General features: G+C 44.8%; 1 protein-coding gene across 2 annotated transcripts in view; it reads left to right on the top strand.

Annotated features, from left to right (window-relative positions):
- Positions 1–19,740, top strand: part of ASPG (asparaginase) — a 115,383-nt gene that overhangs the window by 80,004 nt on the left and 15,639 nt on the right. For both annotated transcript variants that reach the window (XM_053288575.1, XM_053288651.1), the window contains exon 13: positions 10,462–10,548. In XM_053288575.1, the coding sequence (XP_053144550.1) occupies positions 10,462–10,548 (87 nt within the window). The remainder of the gene's footprint in view (positions 1–10,461; positions 10,549–19,740) is intronic.

Below are 19,740 nucleotides of genomic sequence, written 5' to 3'. Positions count from 1 at the left end.
TCTTATATCCGAGCTCTTGTGTTGTTAGTGTTGCTGTACTGTACATTAGTTGGTTTGTTTCTTGCAAATTATTGGTTGTTATTTCTGCATGTGCAGCATTGACATCTTTTAATGCCTGAGCTAGTTGTTTTTTGGCAACTGTTTTTAGAGCTGGAAGTCAAACCCTGGTGGTTGTTTGGTTCATATGCTCAGTTATTTTTTGCTTTAGTTTTTGTTGCTTTTCTGTTACTGTAAATGGCATTCGGGTTTTTGAGGTGAAGGCAAAAGGGAGGTTGCCTGGTTTTGATTTTGAAACAGTTCAACAACAGTGGCATCCTCGATTTCCAACACCTCCTCCACCTGCGCCTGAGCAACTTCTTCAGTTGCTGGTAATTCTTCTTCCATATCTTGAGCCTGTGTTGCTCTTTGCAGTTCTTCCAGCTCAACTCCTGTGAATACTTTATTTCTTATTATGAATCTTCTCTGGTCTGCTAGCCTTTGTTCTGTTATTTCTGTATCTGGATGCTTCTCTTTCCAAATTTGGTACATTCTTTTTAAATAACCTCTTCTAGTTGGACTAGACTTGTAATAGCAGATAATTATTTCCTTGTTGGCATTTTTCGTATATTTTTTCCGGTTAAGTTACATTTCTTCCAGTAACCTTGCAGTCTCCAGCCCTGGTTGCTCAACTGAAGATCCTGAGTCCTGTAGCCCACTTGCCACCAGATGTCCAGGGACTTCAGCACCTGGCGTGGTCCTTGTTGACCCGGACGACGATCGATCCGGTATAGATTTATTAAAGTTACATTTCACCATATTGTTGATGGGAGAGGCACTCTTTGTCTGGCTCCTCTGGTGAGACCTGTCCAGTATGGTTGGACCTCTGGCATAGCTCTCACCTTCCTCAGAGCACGCAAATCCCACAACCATGCCAAGGTAGTGCCTCACTTGGGGATGATGATGATAATGATGATGATGATATTTTATATCCCACTCTTCCTCCAAGGAGCCCAGAGTGTGCATGTGTGTGTTAAAATAAATGGGTACTCACTCAGTCTAAGTTGCATCCAGTATTTCACCCACATTGCATCCAGTATTCTATTTCTGTGGTCTGGTCTCCATTTGTTCTTCAGTCTTCAGATGGGGTGCTGGGGAAAATCCTGGAAAATCGGGGCGGGCGCGAGGGGGGCTGGTTGGCCAGGTGACCAGTGGCCGTAGGCACCCTGGGGCCGGGGGCTGGCAGAGGCAGGCAGTGATTCTCTCAGCAGCAGGAAGAGGTGAAAGAAATCAGATGGAATTTTCTTTTCTTCTCTAGAATTCTCTTTTTCTGTACAAAAAAGCAATTAATGCAGCAGAGAATCCACCCCAGGCTGGCACAGGCACTGGCAGGCTGGCACAGGCAGACTGGGTGGCACTGGCAAGCAAGGCAGGTTGGCAAGGCAGAACAATAGGCCAGGCCAGGCCAGGCAAAGCAAAGTGCGCGCTCTCTCTCTCCCCCCACCCTCACAAGGCAGAAAGTCAGAATGGTAGCTGTTACCTCTTTAAATCTCTTTGAAAATCCCTCTTTGAACTCCTCCTCACACCCTTGCCCCTTCTTCGACCTTTCCCTGGCCAATGTGGGGTCATTTAGCACTTGCAAGAGCCAAAAGAGCCAATCAGGAACAAGGAGACAATTGTCAGCAGATTAGCCCATGTTTCGCTTTCCAGTCTAAAGCCTGGAAGGGTGGGGAATTCAAATCGACATCAAACACAAAATGGAGACTACACACAGAGATTGCAACAAAATGGAGGTCCGAAACAACAAAACTTTCGGATCAGAAATTCGGTCACTTTGTTTTGTGCACAAATTGCCCGAAACGGCCTGATTCGGGTACAGATCGGTCTGTACCCGAAATGTTTCGCACATCCTTTCTAACTACCTTTTTCAGTCTTTATAGGTGGCTCTTCAATGTGTCCCACCTACACCCACAAGGGACAAGGACCTTCTTGGTTGTGTCAACCAAACTCTGGAATTCCATACTACAAGAGATCTCATGAATACAGGTTCGGATGCCAATTAAAAACACTTTTATTTAGACACATCTTTTAAACAATGGGTTGGATCCAATGGTGCTTTGCATGAATGAAAAGACTCCTCCACTCATGCAAAGCTGCCTCCTGAATTCAGTCAGACCCCTCTCCAGCTGCAGACCCCCATTCCCCACACCATTACACAAGGTCTCCTGACCCACAGGAGCAGATTTTGTGGGGCTGGGAGTAGAGTCAGAAAGCCCTGTTGTGCAAGCAGAACTCTGTTCCTGTTCAAGAGCGACCCGGTGGTGGCAAGCACCCACTCCCAACAAATAGTTTGCCCTGCCATCTGCCCCCATTTCTCTTTCAGAAATCAAACATGTGGGTCATAACTTGCCCACCTAAAAATGCATATTGCCCTTCTGTCCTTCCACCCTGTATTTTTTCCTAGTGCGGCCACTGCTCCTGCTTCTCTACAGGCAACCCAATGTACTCATGACTCAACTCCTGTGCTTGTGATGGCTGCTCGATGCTTTTTAAATTTCTTCCAAGCCTTGTTTTGTGATTGTTTGCTCTATTTGATTGGTTTTTCTGAAGTTGTTAGCTGTCTTGGGGGACTCTATTATGGAGCCACAAGCTAGGGTAGAAATATTTCTGTGCATACATAGATAAAGCAAACAATGCATGAATTGCATGCTGACCTGATTGAATTTTGCAGAAAAGTCCACAGTGGGAAAGGTCCCACTGTACTATGAGGCTGACTGTCTGGGAGCTTGAGAGTATGGGTCAGCATATGGCTCTATGAAATGTAATCCAGAGTTCCAGCTTCTTCATGCTAAGCATAGTATGAACCAGTTCAGGGGTGCTCAGAGTTGAGTCCTCAGATGGGATGATGGGAGTTGCAATTCAACAACATCTGGGTACCCAAGTTGGAGAACCCCTGAAGCAATGTGTGCTCAAATTCTTTGCACTTTCCCATGAACTTTTATTGGTACAAATGTTGGGTTCCACTGCAGAATGAAAAGTAACTACAATATTTGCTGTCTTTGATGATGCACCATATTTCAAGCAACACTTGTGATTAAATATTTACGATAACAAATACCCTTAAAGGTAAAGTGTGCCGTCAAGTCGATTTTGACTCCGGGCGCCCACAGAGCCCTGTGGTTTTCTTTGGTAGAATACAGGAGGGAGTTTACCATTGCCTCCTTCCGTGCAGTATGAGATGATGCCTTCCAGCATCTTCCTATATCTTCCTATATCGCTGCTGCCTGATATAAGACCAGCAGGGATTCGAACTGGCAACCTTCTGCTTGTTAGTCAAGCATTTCCCTGCTGCGCCACTTAAGGTGGTAACAAATACACTTACAGGGTCTATAATTGCAGTAGCGGTTGTTAATCCCTGCTGAAGGAACAAAGGATTGTGATGTGTTTTTTTTCCTGGAGAAGGAAAAATGTCCTGGTAACATGGTTTAATATATATTTCCCATAGATCAACAAAACAAAAAGAACTTTTGGGAAGGTTAGGAACATAGGGAGCTGCCATATATTGAGTTAGACCATTGGTCTATCTAGCTCAGTATTGTCTTCACAGACTGGCTGCGGCTTCTCCAAGGTTGCAGGCAGGAGTCTCTCTCAGCCCTGTCCTATTCTATTCTTCTAGTTCTATTCTTTATATTCTTTATATGTTGCTGCTAGCTCATCTGGGGGCTATTCGGGGATGAGCCTTCTCCATAGCTGCCCCTGGGCTTAGGAATGCGCTCCCTGTTGAAATAAGAGCCTCCCCATCTCTGGCAACTTTTAAAAAGGCACTGAAGACACATTTGTTCACTCAGGCTTTTAATTAGATTTATCCTTTTGTTTTTAATGTTGGGTTTTAAATTATTTTAAATTTTTGATCATTTTTTATTGTACACTACCTAGAGACGCAGGTTTTGGGTAGCATTAAAAAATATGTTAAATAAATAAATAAATATTCGATGGCGTTCAACATTAGTCATATCTGCCAGCTTTTGTACAAGTCTGTATGTGTAGTTACTCTAGAAACAAGCAATAAGAATGCCTGGGAGCTTCCAGATCACAGATTTCCCATGCTGTTCTGAACACGTTGCATTCCACTCCTAAGTTTCTAGTTCTGGTGTTTAGGGTAGTTTCTAATCTGTTTGCCTCTTGATGATTCTGCAAGTGATTTGTGATACTCTTGCATAGGCTGCTGAGCCATAGGACCTGGTGTTGATTTAAGCCTGTGGTGATCAGGTAAGGGGGATCCCTTGTCCTCTTTCCTTTGTCTTCTGGAACTAGGATCTGGTCCCATCTTTTATACTGAAGCAGCAGCAGTCATTGATGATTCAGTACTTGATGATTATTTGATGATCCAGTTCTACAGAAACACCCCCTACATGACACAAGAAGCACCTCTGTGCAGGGGGCTTTTGAAGGGGGAGGGAAACATGGAAGGGGGTGATGGACCCCGTTCTAAAGCCCACTGTTCCAAACACTTAATTGTTGTGTCGCCAAGTGCTAACTGGTAGTGTTACATCAAAGAATAAGTCTCCTATTTAGTAACAAAAGCTGAATTTAAGATAACGATTTCTCTGTAGATCTGGGCTGCCTGACTGCAGAACCAAGCAGAAGTTGGGAAGGATTGGCTATCTCCATCCTGCTACGCTTGTGAGCTTTCTAGGGTTCTCTAGGTGACCATTACTGAAGTAATGAACTAGATGCGCTCTTGGTTGGATCTAGTATAGGTTGTTCTTATGTTCTCATGCTTGCACTGCAACAACTATAACTAGAGACAAGATCATGCTACATGTATAAAAATCTCAGGAACAGAGGAAGCTGCATTATACCAAGTCAAACTATTGGTCGATCTAGCACATTTCTGTTTACACTGCCTGGCAGTGGCTCTCCAAGGTTTCAGGCAGAAGTCTTTCTCAGCCCTACCTGGAGATGCCAGGGATTGAATGTGGACCATCTGCAGATGCTCTGCCACTGAGCTATGCCCCCACTGACTTTTTTGGTAACTTGTAAAAATTAGCCATTTAGGTGCCTCCATAGCATACTTTTGGCTGATATGCTCAGTTCCACCAAGATTTTGGTAGCTGGACTCTGAAAATCTTCAGCCTATGAAGCTCTGGAGGACTTCTGCTGCTCGGAGATGACAGAATAGGCATTACTCCTCCAAATCACACCCTTGATTAAACCCATAATGATGGAAAGAAAGGCCACCAAATACGACTATCTCGATGTGTGGTTTTTAATGAATGTCAAAAAACCACTGTCTGTGTTTCATGTTTTTCCCCTGTATTTTTTGCAAACACGTATACTGTTTTAATGCTGCTGTTCTCCTTTTCCTCCTTTTTTTGCCTTCACAGTCCTTTGCCTTCTTTTTCTGTGCTGTTGTCCGGGCCTATTGGCAACTCATGTGATATTGTCAGTCACCGTTGCAATGCTTCATTTGACCTGGATGTTACAGAGGCTTGTAAACAAAAGCACATGATTACCACAGTCAATCAGATAAATGGCAGTGTGGGCAAATGAGGCTGAAAACTGTGAGGGCAAAGAAGAAGAGGAAGGCGGTACTGAGAAGAGGCAGTAGCCAGGGAAAGAAATCAAAGAACAGAAGAAGAAAAAAGGAAAGGAAAGGAAAGGGGGAAAAGTGCATGTTCAGCAAGATATTATTATTGTATTATTAACATACCTGCTTTGAAAGTTGGAGGCAACCAGATATTACAATCCAAAAATACTTGGCACAGCCTGTGACTGAATCATAGGCATTATGGTCTTGTTCAGACTGTTGTGAATAGCCTCTGGTTAAATGACCTCTCACACTCTAGTATTTGGATTGGCTGTAAACTATATCAGGACACTATTATGTGCACGGCTTCAGTCCAGAAATTACACTGCATCGTGGATTTATGCTTGCAAGGATATTATAATTAAATATAAGTAACGAGAGAGAAATTTCTATAAAAATAGCAGTGTGCTTATGTAGCTTCTAGTTCAGCATATATAGGCACAAACACAGACAAAGCTTAAGACATCAAAACATAGCATTGATTACACAGGACATTTCATGGAATGTAGTTTCAAGGAACATTGTACTTATTTACAAATTGTAAAATAAGGAAGAGTCAAGTGAGGATGCCCAAAGGCAGCCTGAATCTACATCAAAATTTCTACCTTTTTTATCCTAAAATTTCTCATGACTATACAAAATCCTAACTTAGCAGGGGCGTATCTAGGGGTAGGGCAGGCAGGGCACGTGCCCTGGGCGCCACTTGAAGGGGGGGCACCATTTTGTAAAATTATTTTTTTAAAAAAAATGGCTGCCAAAAACAAAATGGCCACCGTGCATGCTCAAATGGCCTCTGTGAGGCCCTAGGTCATGCCAGGCCTTGCAGAGGCCATTTGAGCATGCACGGTGGCCATTTTGTTTTCAGTGGCCATTTTAAAAAAAAGATTTTTAAAAATGGCCACTGCACATGCTCAAATGGTCCCTGCGAGGCCCTAGAGGCCAGTGGGGGGAGGAGGAACCTTTGCAAACCCCCCCAGCCTTTAGGAAGCCCCCCGAAGGGGCTACAGGTTAAAAAAATCCTCTATAATAAAGAGCCACGGTGTAATCCCGTGTCTCTCGGCTCGTGTCTTTCTCGGCCGTTCTGGGCATGCGCAGAGCGCATGCCCAGAACGTCCAAGAAAGATACAGCCGCAGAGACACGGCGGCCATGTTGGGGCTGGGAGGAGGAGAAGCGGCGGGCCGAGGAGAAGCGGCCGCCGCCAACGCAGGGAGGAGAGTGCGGGCAAGGCGGCGGTGGCTGCAGCGGGGTGACTGGCCCCGATGGCGGCGGCCACGGCAGGAGTGCGGGTGAGGCAGCCGCGGCGGGGTGACTGGCTCTGATGGCGGCGGCCGCCGCGGAGGGAGTGCGGGTGAGGTGGCGGCGGAGCCGCGGCCCCTGCAAGAGGTGGCGGTGGCCGCGGCGGGCCGACTGGCCCCGATGGCGGAGGACGCCATGGCGGGAGTGCGGGCGATGCGGCGGTGGCCGCGGCGGGGCGACTGGCCCCGATGGCGGCGGCCGCTACGGCAAGGAGACTGGGCCCGCTGGCGACGGGGGCCGCGGTGGAAGGACTGGGCCCGCTGGCGGGGGCGGTCTACTAGCGCCCGTTAATCTAACGGCCTTAAAATTACTAGTATATAATATAAGTCACTGTACACATATTCAGATTGGCACAATGTACAGAGAATCAGGGCTTGTGAATACTGAGCTGATGCTTATGAGCTAGGATTGTATTCATTTGCTCTTACTTTGCTTCTTGTGATAAGTGAGTTAAATGTGATGTCTTGCTAATATGGCTATTAGTGGTGAATTTGTCTTTGAATCAGTGTGAAATCCTTAATATTAAGGCCCACTGGGAGTTTCTTGCTCTCTTTCTCTCATTTTAACTGTCTTTCTGAAAGACTAGAATATATTCCAAGCAGTGACACAGTTTACTCTGCATATCCTTTAATTATTTTCAGAGTATCTGGGAAAAGTCAAATTCTCCATTTATTTTTAAAACTTATGTAATGGTGATGCTACAATACATAGTAGAGAATTAGACAGGCACTTCTGTTTAGTTTTCCAAGTACACCTCCACATAGTATTTGGGTATTTCATGAGCCCCAGCATACTGAAATTTGTATTTTTCCAGCATTTTTTGGTCTGGCTAAGTCCACTGCTAAAATAGTTTTTGAAATATGAAAAGATTAACGAGCCTGACTTGTATTTTTCAGCTGATATTATGGTAAAGTTATCTGAAAGATGGGTGTCAGATGCTTGGACAGGGGGCGCAATTTCAGTGTTTGCCCTAGGTGCTATTTTCCCTAGATACGCCTCTGTAACTTAGAGAAACATGTCAGCATTCCAGTTCTCTCTGAATTGGAAACTTATTGCCACGTGCAAATCTGCTGCTGCTTCTTTGATCTATTGTTACTTTAACTGAAATTTATAATTAATCTATTTCATGTAGATTTCAAACTTCCTTCACTAATCCTTTAACAAGAGCAAATTAAAATAGGTCATAAAATGCATTCTGAAACATCTAGAGCCTATTCACACACGTGTGCAAAACTGGGCTAAGGGAGCCTAGCCCGGTTTTGCACATGTGTGTGAACCTCTAGGATCAGGCTGATCCCAGTGGCACCACAGCAACAAACCTGCCTATGAAGCTGCTAATGGAACTGGCTCTGGGGTGTTTGGTCAGCAACCCAATGTCCCAGCTTTCTGGGGGAATTTAGCTCTTAAAGGGGGTCAGCTCCACCAGTTTTAATTTATGCAAACGTTTGGACTCAAGAAATGACTGGATTGAGGCAGGATATGGCCCTGGGTATTTAAGAGAGCGTCTTCTTCGCTATGAGCCCCACCGGCCGTTGAGGTCACTTGAGGAGGTCCGTCTCCAGTTGCCACCAACTCGTTTGGTGGCTACACAGAGACAGGCCTTCTCGGCTGCTGCCCGGAGATTGTGGAATGCGCTCCCTGCTGAGATATGATCCTCCCCATCTCTCGCAATTTTCAGAAAACACCTGAAAACACACCTCTTCAACCAGGCTTTTTCAGCTTTTTAAAACTTGTTTTTATATAGTTCTGAATATTTAATTGTTGTTTTATGATGTTTTTAATTGTTAATTTTTTTATGTTTTATAATTTTTGTTTTAATGATTAATTGATTTTAATGGTGTTTTAATGTAAACCGCCCTGAGCCTTTTGGAAGGGCGGTATAAAAGTTTTAATAAACAAACAAACAAACAAACAAACAAAATATGGTTTCAAAATCAAAAGAAGAATTTATTTGAGGGAGGGGGATACAGAAAAGAGAATTGTGCGATTAAGACAAACAAAAATACGTTACTAAGCAAATTAACTATGGTAAGACGTTTCTAACTTTAGAGAGCAATAAAGTAGGTTTCTAAATAAATCAACTTCAATGAGGCATTTTAGCTTGGAGTCTAATTGTGTAAGTTCCCAGGCGGGCAAAAGAAAGAGGCTTGAGATAGAGATATAGGTAGCTTGGATTTAAGAAAGAGATTGACGGGGGCCCAAGAGTGGGGCAAGCGTTCACCTTCACCTGATCTGGACGATGGGACTTCTGGGCTGCAGAATCTCACTCCTCCGTGTGGTGGGGAAGCAGGAGAGTTGTGGGGATTAGTAGAGGGAGAGGTGCCCACAAGAAGAGTTTCTCCATGGGTCCAGCTTCCTATGGGTACAAGGCAAGCTGGATGGACTGGCACAAAGACTGATCCAGATAGTGATTTTAAGCCTTTTGTAGGTTGCAAGAGAGCATATGGAATGCTCAGTGGAGTCCCAAGTATGACATACGAGGGAGCACGAAGATCGCTGCGGTTGGAGTCTCCAGTGAGAGGCATGGGAGATCACTTGTTGTAGTGTTGGTTGGAGTCCCGCGTGTAGAGCATAGGGGAGCACACTGGGTCATGGCACTGGGGATACTTCTATCCCAAAAGATACCTTGGGGGCACATTCCTGCTGTTGCACTTTGCTGATTAGAGTGGCCAGGGTGGGCCTGGATGGAATGCATTGTGTCTGATTGTTCTTCCTGGGTGTAACAATGTGGGGATCGTCTTTTGTGTGCAAGGCTGATTGTGAAGAAAATCAGAGGATGCAGGTGCGCCAGAGAGTATCCATGCCGGGATGGGATGGGCTCTCCATTAGTCCTATCAATAATTTCAATGGGTACACCTCTGGGTCTATGCCACTGACTCATCTCTTTTGTGATGGGGAGAACATTACTTCACTACCTTATCTGCCTTTCTTCCTGCTTGGCATAATCGGCTCATTAGAGTGGTGATATCTCCTGTGAAAGGAGGGAGGGGAGTGATGTAGTTCACTCAACAAACCAAAATATACTGATTTATTAAACCACAATTTCATGTGATGTCAAAACTGGGAAACTGTCTTGAAACTGTATCTTGCAAGCCAGGATATCAAACTATGGCATGATCCTGGTTAGATTTTTTTAGTTTGCAGGCAGCTCCTAAACAATGGTTTTCCAGTCAGCCATCACAGGAAACAGAGACGTGAGTTTTGGGCGGTATAAAAATATGTTAAATAAATAAATAAATTTAACAAACCAGGAAGCTTTGCATTTAGCCAGGCACATGTGGGGAGGAGGGCACTAACCTACTTCACAGGGTTGTTGTGAAGAGAAACTTTAGTACACCGCTCTGGGCTCCTTGGAGGAAGAGCGGGATATAAAATGTAAATAAATAAATAAATAAATAAATAATAAGGCCTGTTGGTTTTTTGTGATCTAACAAACCATGGTTTGTTGTATCATCTGAACTGGACCATTGTGTTGGTCAGGTTCTCAGATCCAACTTCGCAAAAAGCTGTTTATGAATCCTATTTATGAATCCAGGGTACATTATAGATGTTTCTATGAAGATATCAGTTTAAGAATAAAACTGTTTATTTCTTAAAGGCAACTGGATGTGATTTATTTGCTCCGCACAACTGGGGCTCACCTTTCTAACCAAGAGCTTATGAATGCTGGAACAGAACTCTGCAGGTAAGGAACATTCCTTTCAATTTCTGAAATGACATTACATTGTGACTCTGCTCTGGTTCTCACGTGGATGCAATTCACTTGATTTGTTTGCACTGGTTTTCTGTATACTTTATGATTAACAGCTGAATGTGTGAACTGGCTCCATTCAAAGCATTGTGCCTGAGAGATGATCTGAAAGTTCAGTCTGGCCCATTCACACATGCAGGTCATCACTAACTGTTGCACTGAGAGGAAAACAACTATGTGAACCAGGCATTTGCTCACCATTGTATAGTAATTAAGGATGGTTAATTAAGATAATTAACTGCAGCTGTTTAATTAAGATTGCTGGACAATCATCCTTATTAGCAGTATTGTCAAAGTTGACATTCACTAAAAAAAATTACAGCTGAGACTACAACTAAAAATGTGATGTGTGAATACAGTGGATTTGCAGGTATTTGTGCAATACAGGTACATTTTCCAGGCAAATATGATGGGCTGCATTTCTTCAATGTACACTCCACGATAAATCTGGATGTGCTTGCATTTATTTTATGTGAAAGTGCCTTGAGACTTGAAACAACCTGGAAGATTGCTTTCATTATTTTTGCACCCACAATTAAACTGTAAACAATGATCTATTAGCAAGTTGTCCAGGAACTTGGGAGATCTTGAGTTCAAATCCTGATTTTGACGCTTCATTCCTTCTATGACTTCATATTTGTGTGGCTCAGTTTTCTCTAGCTCTGAAGCAGAAGTTGTATCCTCTCCCTCTGTAAATCAAACAGATACTCTATACTGCCCTTGTCCCCAAGGTTGTGTATATATAGGTCAGAATTTGGCATTTGACATTCCAGGAATAATAGCTTTCAGGATTCTAGACTTCAGGGTTATATGCAAAAATATTATTATTTTTAATATAGTAGTGATAATATCAATGTCTTCCGTCCATCCAAGCCTAACACAGATGACAGGGCATCGCTTTGTGAATGTGGGTGCATCTCTGGGGGTTTGTCTAGCTTGTGTCTCATAGTGCCCACACAGGTCAACCCCTTGTACAGGAGAGCCCCTCTACATGTGCTTCAACAAGGTTTTGGAGTGCACATAGAGGGGCAATTCACCTGAAGCAACCCCAGGAGTTATTCCGTGGTGATACACATTGCTGTACAACTTGCAGGCCTACTAGTCTTTGTTGTAGTTCTCTAGCTTGCTTCTCAAGGTCAGCACCTCCTGTCAGTGGGTAGGATGTTTTTGCATCACAGCACCACCATATTTTCAAACCATACTTCTTTGGCTTGCTTGGCATGTGTTGCCAGAAGGGACTGCACCTTGGAAACCTAACAGCTGCTCATCAACTGCTGGTCAGACCCAGGAATGTAGCTGTGCTGCATCTCTCACACAAACAAGGTCCAGATTCCTCTAATAGTTGCCATCTGGGCAGTCACTCTTCTCTCCTGCCATATGGCTTTGCCATTGAATCTTATGCTTTTAGTTCTGCTAGGTCAAGGTGTTTCCATTGGAACATAGGAAGCTGCTGCCTTCTAAGTGGGACTGTTAGTCCATCGAGAGCAGCAATGTCTGCCCTGACTGGCAGTGGCTCTCCAGGATTTCAGGCAGTATTTGGATTCCTCCCTCAGGGTTCATGACGATTCTCCCTCCCTTCCTCTCTCTCAGACTGTAAGGGAGGGAACTGCTTCACTCACTGCCTCTTCCCACTGGAGTAAACTTCTCTTGGTCTAGCCTCTCACCAGAGGACCCTGACCCCACCTCACCACTGTGCAGTAGACAAGTGATAGACTAGTTGTAGACCACCTTTTTTCATTTCTGCTTCTCATTAATCCATTTTCTTGGAATCTTCACTGGCAGGTGAGTGAGGTTCAGCAAACTGTTCAGTGTCACACATCCCACCTCTACATCTTCTTGCTCTCCCCACCTGGAACCAAGCTCCAACACCCCCACCCCAATTCTGGGCTGTATCCCAGTAGGAAAAGACCAGAGATGTACTATAGAAGGTTGAATCACTGATGTCAGGCTTATTGAAGCTGACAGGTTGTGGTGGTGATTGCTGCTGTTGTGATATTTTTGGCTTAGTTCTGTGGCCTAAAATCCCTGCTTCTGCAAAATCAGATGCTTCTGAATGCTTTACGTGTTCCAAACACTAGGTCTGACATTGTGGGTGGGGCTGGTTTCATCTGCTCTAACTTGGGAGCATAGTACTGTATAGTGCCCAGACTAGTTCTGATACACTATCATCATGTGGGGAAACAAAACTGAAGTTTCCAAAGAGAAACAGGGTGTTCTCCCCAATCCCAAATGGCTTAACACGGGCATGGGATAGAAACGACCCCACCATAGAAAGCCCGTTCATTTCTGGGATGCATTTTCTCCCAATGGTCTTATAATGGGGATGGGATAGAAATGACCCCACCATAGAAAGCCCATTCATTTCTGGGATGCTTTTTCTCCCAATTGACATAATGGGGATGGGATAGAAACCCCCCCCCCCCACCAGAGAAAGCCCATTCATTTTGGGGTAGTTTTCTACCCTGTGTCATATTTTTATTAAAAACATACATATTATAAGTGATGAGGGGCCATACTTGTGGATATATCATGTACCAGAGTGCAGGGATGTTTGACAAGAAGAGCATAGGTGGGAGTGCAGTGGTTTGCTTGATGAACCTTTTACACAGCTGAACCCTGGTCTGCAGCCTGCTTGGTGTAGTGAGATTTAGGGATGTGCAAAACGTTCAACCGAACTGATTTGAATTTGAATCAAATTTGAATTGATTTGACTTGAGACTGCTTGCACAGAATGGGATTCAATTCAAATTCAGGCAAATTTAAATCTAATTCAAGTCAAGCAATTTTGATTTGAATTTGCCCAATTGTAAATAGATTCCGAAAAATCCCATTCTGTGCAAGCAGTTTTGAATCATTTCGTTTGAATTGTTTTGTACATCTCTAAAATGAAATTTCTACTAAACACTTTGTGTTTAATAAAACCCTTTGGGGTTATTCTCACGATTGTGAAAAATTGGGCTAGGAAAGCCTAGCCCAATTTTTCCCGATCGTGAGAACCACCGGGCTTGGCTGAGAGCCCGGTGGTTCTAGAGCGGGTAACCCGCTCAAGAACCCCTGGCCTAAAACCAGATTGGCGGAGCGAGCACTCTGCAAACCTGGTTTTAACAATCATGAGTAGCCGCGGCGCGGTTTCACTCTGTGCCTACTCACAAGGAGACCCCCCCAGATGTGACCCCCACCTGCGTGCTCGCGCAGGGCATGCTGGAGCTTGTGGGGGCTGATTGGACCCGCTCCCCCCAGCCCCCGCTGGCTCCGTCACGGAGCCAGCAATTGTGTGGGCGGCCAATCTGGCTGCCCAGAGTTCCCTCCCCGCTCACCCGAAGAAACCGGGTCTCACTGCTTGTGAGACCCGGTCCAATCACTTTTGTTCTTTGAGTGTGTGCTTCAGTTTCTAAGCAGTGAGCAAGTAGCTGAACACGAACCTGAGCCCCATAGCTAAGCTCTGGCCAAGCAAGGCTAGTGGGGAATCTTGGGTGTAAATAATTCCAACAGCATGATAAGGGAAGGACTGAGTGGAGAATGACTATGCTGCAAACTTCCTAAAATACTGCAACACCTAGAGCAAGAGGAAGATCTTTCAACTTAAGATCTGTTTTGTTTTGTATACTCTGGCCACTGATTAAACACCAAAAAAACCATATAGCCTTCACCCTCCAGTTTTACAGGCTTGGAATCTGCTTTGTCAAATCTTACCCACCTTTCAGGATATTATTAAGGGGAGTGACTAAACCCTTCTATTCTTTCACAAATAAACTGACCCCACACTCAGCCTCTTCTGCCCTCTGAAGAACCTGTTTAACTGGCTGGTCTTAAGCACAACAAAGGCTTTGGGGCTTTCAACACTAATCAGAAAAAAATTAGTGTGTGTGCATAATGCTTTTTTGTGCTGCATTTTTGCTAGCAGGTTCTGGGTAGCAAAAAAGCTTCATATATTTGTTTGTTACACCAATTAGAGCTTTCACTGGTGTCTCTTAACAAATTTCCACATCAAAGTGCTGGCACCGGGTGCCCTTGCTCTGAAGAAGGAAGAGGAGAAGGGTCATTTGACAGCAACTCTTTGCCACGTGGTAGCTGTGCCACTCTTTGACCAAGAGGTGCTCTGATGCTGATAGGTGACAGGAAGGGACAGGTGAGGTGACGGGGTAGCAGAAGGCATCTTACTAAGCTGCTGGCCTCCCAGCAATCCACTGCATAAGGCAACTGATTCATCTTGCCTTATGGAAGGGTTGTGTCTGCCCAGATCCAGCACAATGTCCCTCAAATGACCACACTCTTTCTCCTTGTTGCCCCTTATGGTTGGAACTGCCTCCCAGATTACCTGAGTGGTCCCTCCCTCCTCCAAGTCCACCTTTTCCATGAAGCCTTTTAGCTCCCGTACTGTACCTTAACCGGCTGGCGGAGGCTGGCGGTGGAGCAGAAGTGGGAGTAAACCTCCCAGTGAGTTCTCTTGCTGCTGCTGTCCAGCATCCCATGTAACCAATGAACCAGATACCCCACCGCTGCTGCTCCTCTGGCCAATGAGCTTGCATTTGAGGTATCAGCTATTAGTCTGGTGTCTGTGGACCACCTCCAGCGTCAGAGGCACAATGCCTCTCAATCCCAGTTGCAGGGGAGCAACAGCAGGAGAGAGGGCATGCACATACCTCCTGTCTGTGGGCTCCCCAGAAGCATCTGGTGGGCCACTGTGTGAGACAGGATGCTGGACTAGATAGGCCTTGGGGCTGATCCAGCAGGGCTGTTCTTATGGGTGGGACATGTGGCTTGTTGGCCGTATGTGATACTGGGCAGTGGTGATGAGAGCATTTAGGGGGAATTAAAAGGTATACTCTGCCTTCTGTTCCTGCCCTCCCAACCCCCAGTCCAGCCTCTACTAACCGCCACTGACTGTAACTAATGTTAAGTATGTGCAACTGAAATAGTCACATATTTCTGTATGACCTTGCCTTCACTTCCTTCCTTTTCCACTGTTGTCTCTGCTATGTCAAATTTTAGATTGTATGGTCTTTGAGGCACAGGACCGGTCCTCTTGTATTCTTTAAAGTCTATGCACTTTGCGGACACTATTTAACAGGGGGGCACAACAAAAATGCCCTGGTGGGCCTAAACCAACTATGACTTGCTTGCAGGGGCCGAGGTCAGTTTTAAGCATACTGTATTAACTATGATGTTAAAATGAATTATTAAAAATATTAATAAAAGTGAGGGGAAAGAGGGATGGTGCAGCCCAGTGCTCCCTCTAACAGGGATTTCCAGCTGTTGACTACAACTCCCAGCATCCCCAGCTGCAATAGCCTTTGCTTGGGGATTATGGGAGTTGTAGTCAACAACATCTGGGAATCCCTATTGGCGAGAACACTGTTTGGGGGACATCTGGTATCAAGTGGCCAACCACACTGAGTTGCTGCTATTCATTAGCAGCACAGGCCAAGAGCTCTTAATGGCTCCTTCTGCTGCTGTAGGATATTGCTACTTGTGGGCCAGCAGAAAAGTCCCCAGGGGCCAGATTGGGCCTCTGGACCTTATGCTGTGCAGGCCTGTTATTTAAGTAAATAATAATAAAGGCCAGAGTGTGGTATGAACTGGCCAACAGTTTTCCTGACGACGTCCAAGACAGGTTTCATGTCACAGAAAACATATATTAGAAATACACCAATTCATTCTAAAAATGACTCTGCAAGACCTTATTTGACCAGAGATTATGTTTGATTGACATTTTTTACAAAATGAAGTGAGCCTTCACCCTTTCATATTGTGTCCCTGTCCTAAATGGAAAAATGCAAGGGGTGGGAGTATGCGTGTGGGGCAGGGGGGAAAGCAACCAAATTTCCCCTTTCTTTCCACTTCTGCTCTCTCCCATATATCACAACACCAGTTAATGAAATCCAAGGATGCTTTCCTTCAAAAGTGTTATCATAGCCCATCTCCAGGCTAAAACGCTGCTCAATTCTGATCACAGCTGTCGGGGAAAATTATGATTCTGACAGAACTTTGACCATGCCTCTAATACCTGATTATCTTGCTGGAGGAATAAAATATGGAGTGGGGGTTTTATGATCTTAATCCGTCAACTGTCCTGGCGGTTACGAAGACTGCATAAAAAGGCACCGGCAGGCCGGCTAATAGGAACAGTATCCTTGAAAGTGCTCTAGGCAGAATTATCTTCCTCTCATGCGAAATCACTACCCTGCTTATCAAGGCTCTTCATCCAGAGCAAACCATAATCTCTTCACTATCTGGGTGACACTTTTCGACTATAAACATCTCAATCTCCCACAGGGATTTAATTCACTTCTTGCAGGGAGTTCAGGTGGAAGGATATGCAAGAGCTCCTCGAACAGATAAGGAAAGACACCTAGCATTGCTTCTTGGGGCCATTCCTTTAGGTCAGGCTTGTACAGTGTGTGACCCAACAAGCCGTTGTGAGACCCAACGGACATGTCTGGAAAGTGCTTGATAACCTACCTATTGCTGCAGAACTAGGTAGCAGCAAAAGAGCAGGAAAGTTTATTAAGCCCCACTGGGCAGCCATAGATGGCTGATGAACCGTGTTATAAAAGCTGCGAATCCAGACTGCCCTGGTCTGAAACTCACCTTTGGCCTTGAACTCACTAGGTGGCTGTAGGCAAGCCAACTCCCTCTTGGCTTCAGCTCCCCAGCTCCATTATAGGGATGGTAATACGTGATAATACTTGTTTACTTTACAAGGTTGTTGTATGGGTTGCATCAGTATTTAATACTTGTGAAATGCTTTGCACACTCGAAAAGCGCTGTATAAAGGCTAAGAGGTGAGTCTCACGATCAGTGAGACTCACTGGAAGGGGGTTTGCGGGGAGAGCGGGCTTAGCTGAGGGGTAGTTTGCATGCAGAAGGTCTCATGGGAACATAGGAAGCTGCCATATACTGAGTCAGACCATTAGTCTATCTAGCTCAGTATTGTCTTCACAGACTGGCAGCAGCTTCTCCAAGGCTGCAGGCAGGACTCTCTCTTGACCCTATCTTGGAGATGCTGCCAGGGAGGGAACTTGGAACCTGAGATGCTCTTCCCAGAGTGGCTCCATCCCCTGAGGGGAATATCTTTCAGTGCTTACATGTGGTCTCCCATTCAAATGCAAACCAGGGTGGACCCTGCTTAGCTAAGGGGACAAGTCATGCTTGCTACCACAAGACCAGCTCTCCTCTCCTGTACCTCATATAAGATACTGTTTTTATTTATCACTATTATTTATTTGGTTTATATCCAGCTCTATCCCATAGACTCAGAGTGACTTAAAACATTTCTTTCTCTCTCTCTTTTAAGAATTGCTTTCCTGACTATGAACTGGCCCAGGCACAATGTTCCCCATCCAAGGCGGTTTGTCATGGGATGTACAGTGGATGAGTGCAAAGAGTAGGACCATTTTCGTGGTGGTGTCCAGTGTTCCCTACAATAGGGATTCTCAGATGTTGTTGACTACAACTCCCAGCATCCCAGCTGCAATAGCCTTCCCTTGGGGATTATAGGAATTGTAGTCAACAACATCTGGGAATCCCTATTGGAAGGAAACCTGGTGGTGCCCTTAATTTGGAACAGCCTCCCAAGATCCAAGAGCCAGTGTGTTATAGTGGTTAGAGTGCTGGATTAGGACTGGGGAGACCCAAGTTCAGATTCCCATTCAGCCATGATACTTGCTGGGTGACTCTGACACAGTCACTTCTCTCTCAGCCTAACCTACTTCACAGGGTTGTTGTGAGGAGAAACTTAAGTATGTAGTACACCGCTCTGGGCTCCTTGGAGGAAGAGCGGGGGTCTAAAATGTAAAAATAAATAAATAAATAAAGATCAGTCTGCCTGGCCCTATTGTAGCTTGTTTTTCAACAGTGACAAAGTCTGTTTTATTTCAGCAAGCCTTCCCTAGATGCTGTTTTTATGTTTGCTATGTCTGCTGCTATATTTTACTTTTATTTTAGTGATGCTGCTTTTATTGCTGTTTTATTGTAGACTTGCTGACCTACGTCCTTGTTAGACACCTTGATTATATTTTTCTAGAAAGGTAGAATATTAGAAATGCATATAAAAACCTTCAAGCTGCTTGACTGGAGATGCTGTCAAGAAAGCAAATGACAGGGCATGCCAGTGACAAAGATGGCTCTGTGGCACCCAGGGCCAATGTCAGTGTCTCAGGACCAAACCTGCCACATTAGCAGAGGTGACAGCCTCTTCTCCGTCAGTCAGCCATTTTTTTTTAATCAGTCGCAGTCTCTTCTCATGAGATGCCATGTGAACCAGTTCAGAACACTGACACTAAATTCCCATGCCTGTGAAGTCTAGTCTGGGAAGGTGCCTCTGGCTCAAGAAAGCTACCATAGAGCCCTAGAGCTGCAATACTCCTGCCTGCCTCCTTGTTTCTCAAATGGCAGCTGATAAACTCCCCTTAAGTGCCGTCTCCTCCAATGTGATCCAAAACACACTTGCCTGGAGGAAAGTCTCCTTGATTCCAATGAAATTTACTTCCATGAAAATGTTCAGATCCTTTGGTGTGCCTTGCAATGCCAAAAGAGGATAAGATCAGGAGTTACTCAGAGCCAATTATTACTTAATGCAGCTGCGTTTTCTGCCTGTATGTAAAGGGGTGAAGGCCGCATATCTTCAGGCATACAGGAACGTATGGTGAGGAGCTGTAATTGGCTTTGTTTCCCTGATGCATGTTCACTTCATGTTTGGAGACATGTGACTCTCCATGACCCTTTATGTGAATAGGTGTCATAACATGGTTCCCATGTCAATGGGGATTGGTATTCAAGGTTCTGGAGGTGGGGAGTTTCACAGTTGGGGAGTGGCTACTGAGAACACCTCTCTACATGTCCTCAGCATCCAAACCACCCACTCTTTAGGTTTACCATAGTGGGCCTAGAGTGAAATGGAGGAGAAGAAAGTCTCACTATATTTAAGTTTTGAGCTTTCCATATTACCCTTAAAGGTTATGTAAGCCACCGTAGGAGCATGGTGAGTTATACAAAAGCTTTTATTATCTAGCCTACATGTGTTAACTGTAACCACGCTCATTTGAACCAAACTATTCTGCCACCAAGCTAGTTCATCCTTAATTACTGATTTAATTATTCCTTTACTGATGGAGCTACACTGGC

The sequence above is a fragment of the Hemicordylus capensis genome, chromosome 1 (genome assembly GCF_027244095.1).
Source record: "Hemicordylus capensis ecotype Gifberg chromosome 1, rHemCap1.1.pri, whole genome shotgun sequence".
Lineage (NCBI taxonomy): Eukaryota > Metazoa > Chordata > Lepidosauria > Squamata > Cordylidae > Hemicordylus > Hemicordylus capensis.
Note: the sequence above shows the minus strand (reverse complement) of the source record. Positions and strands in the feature narration are given on the sequence as shown.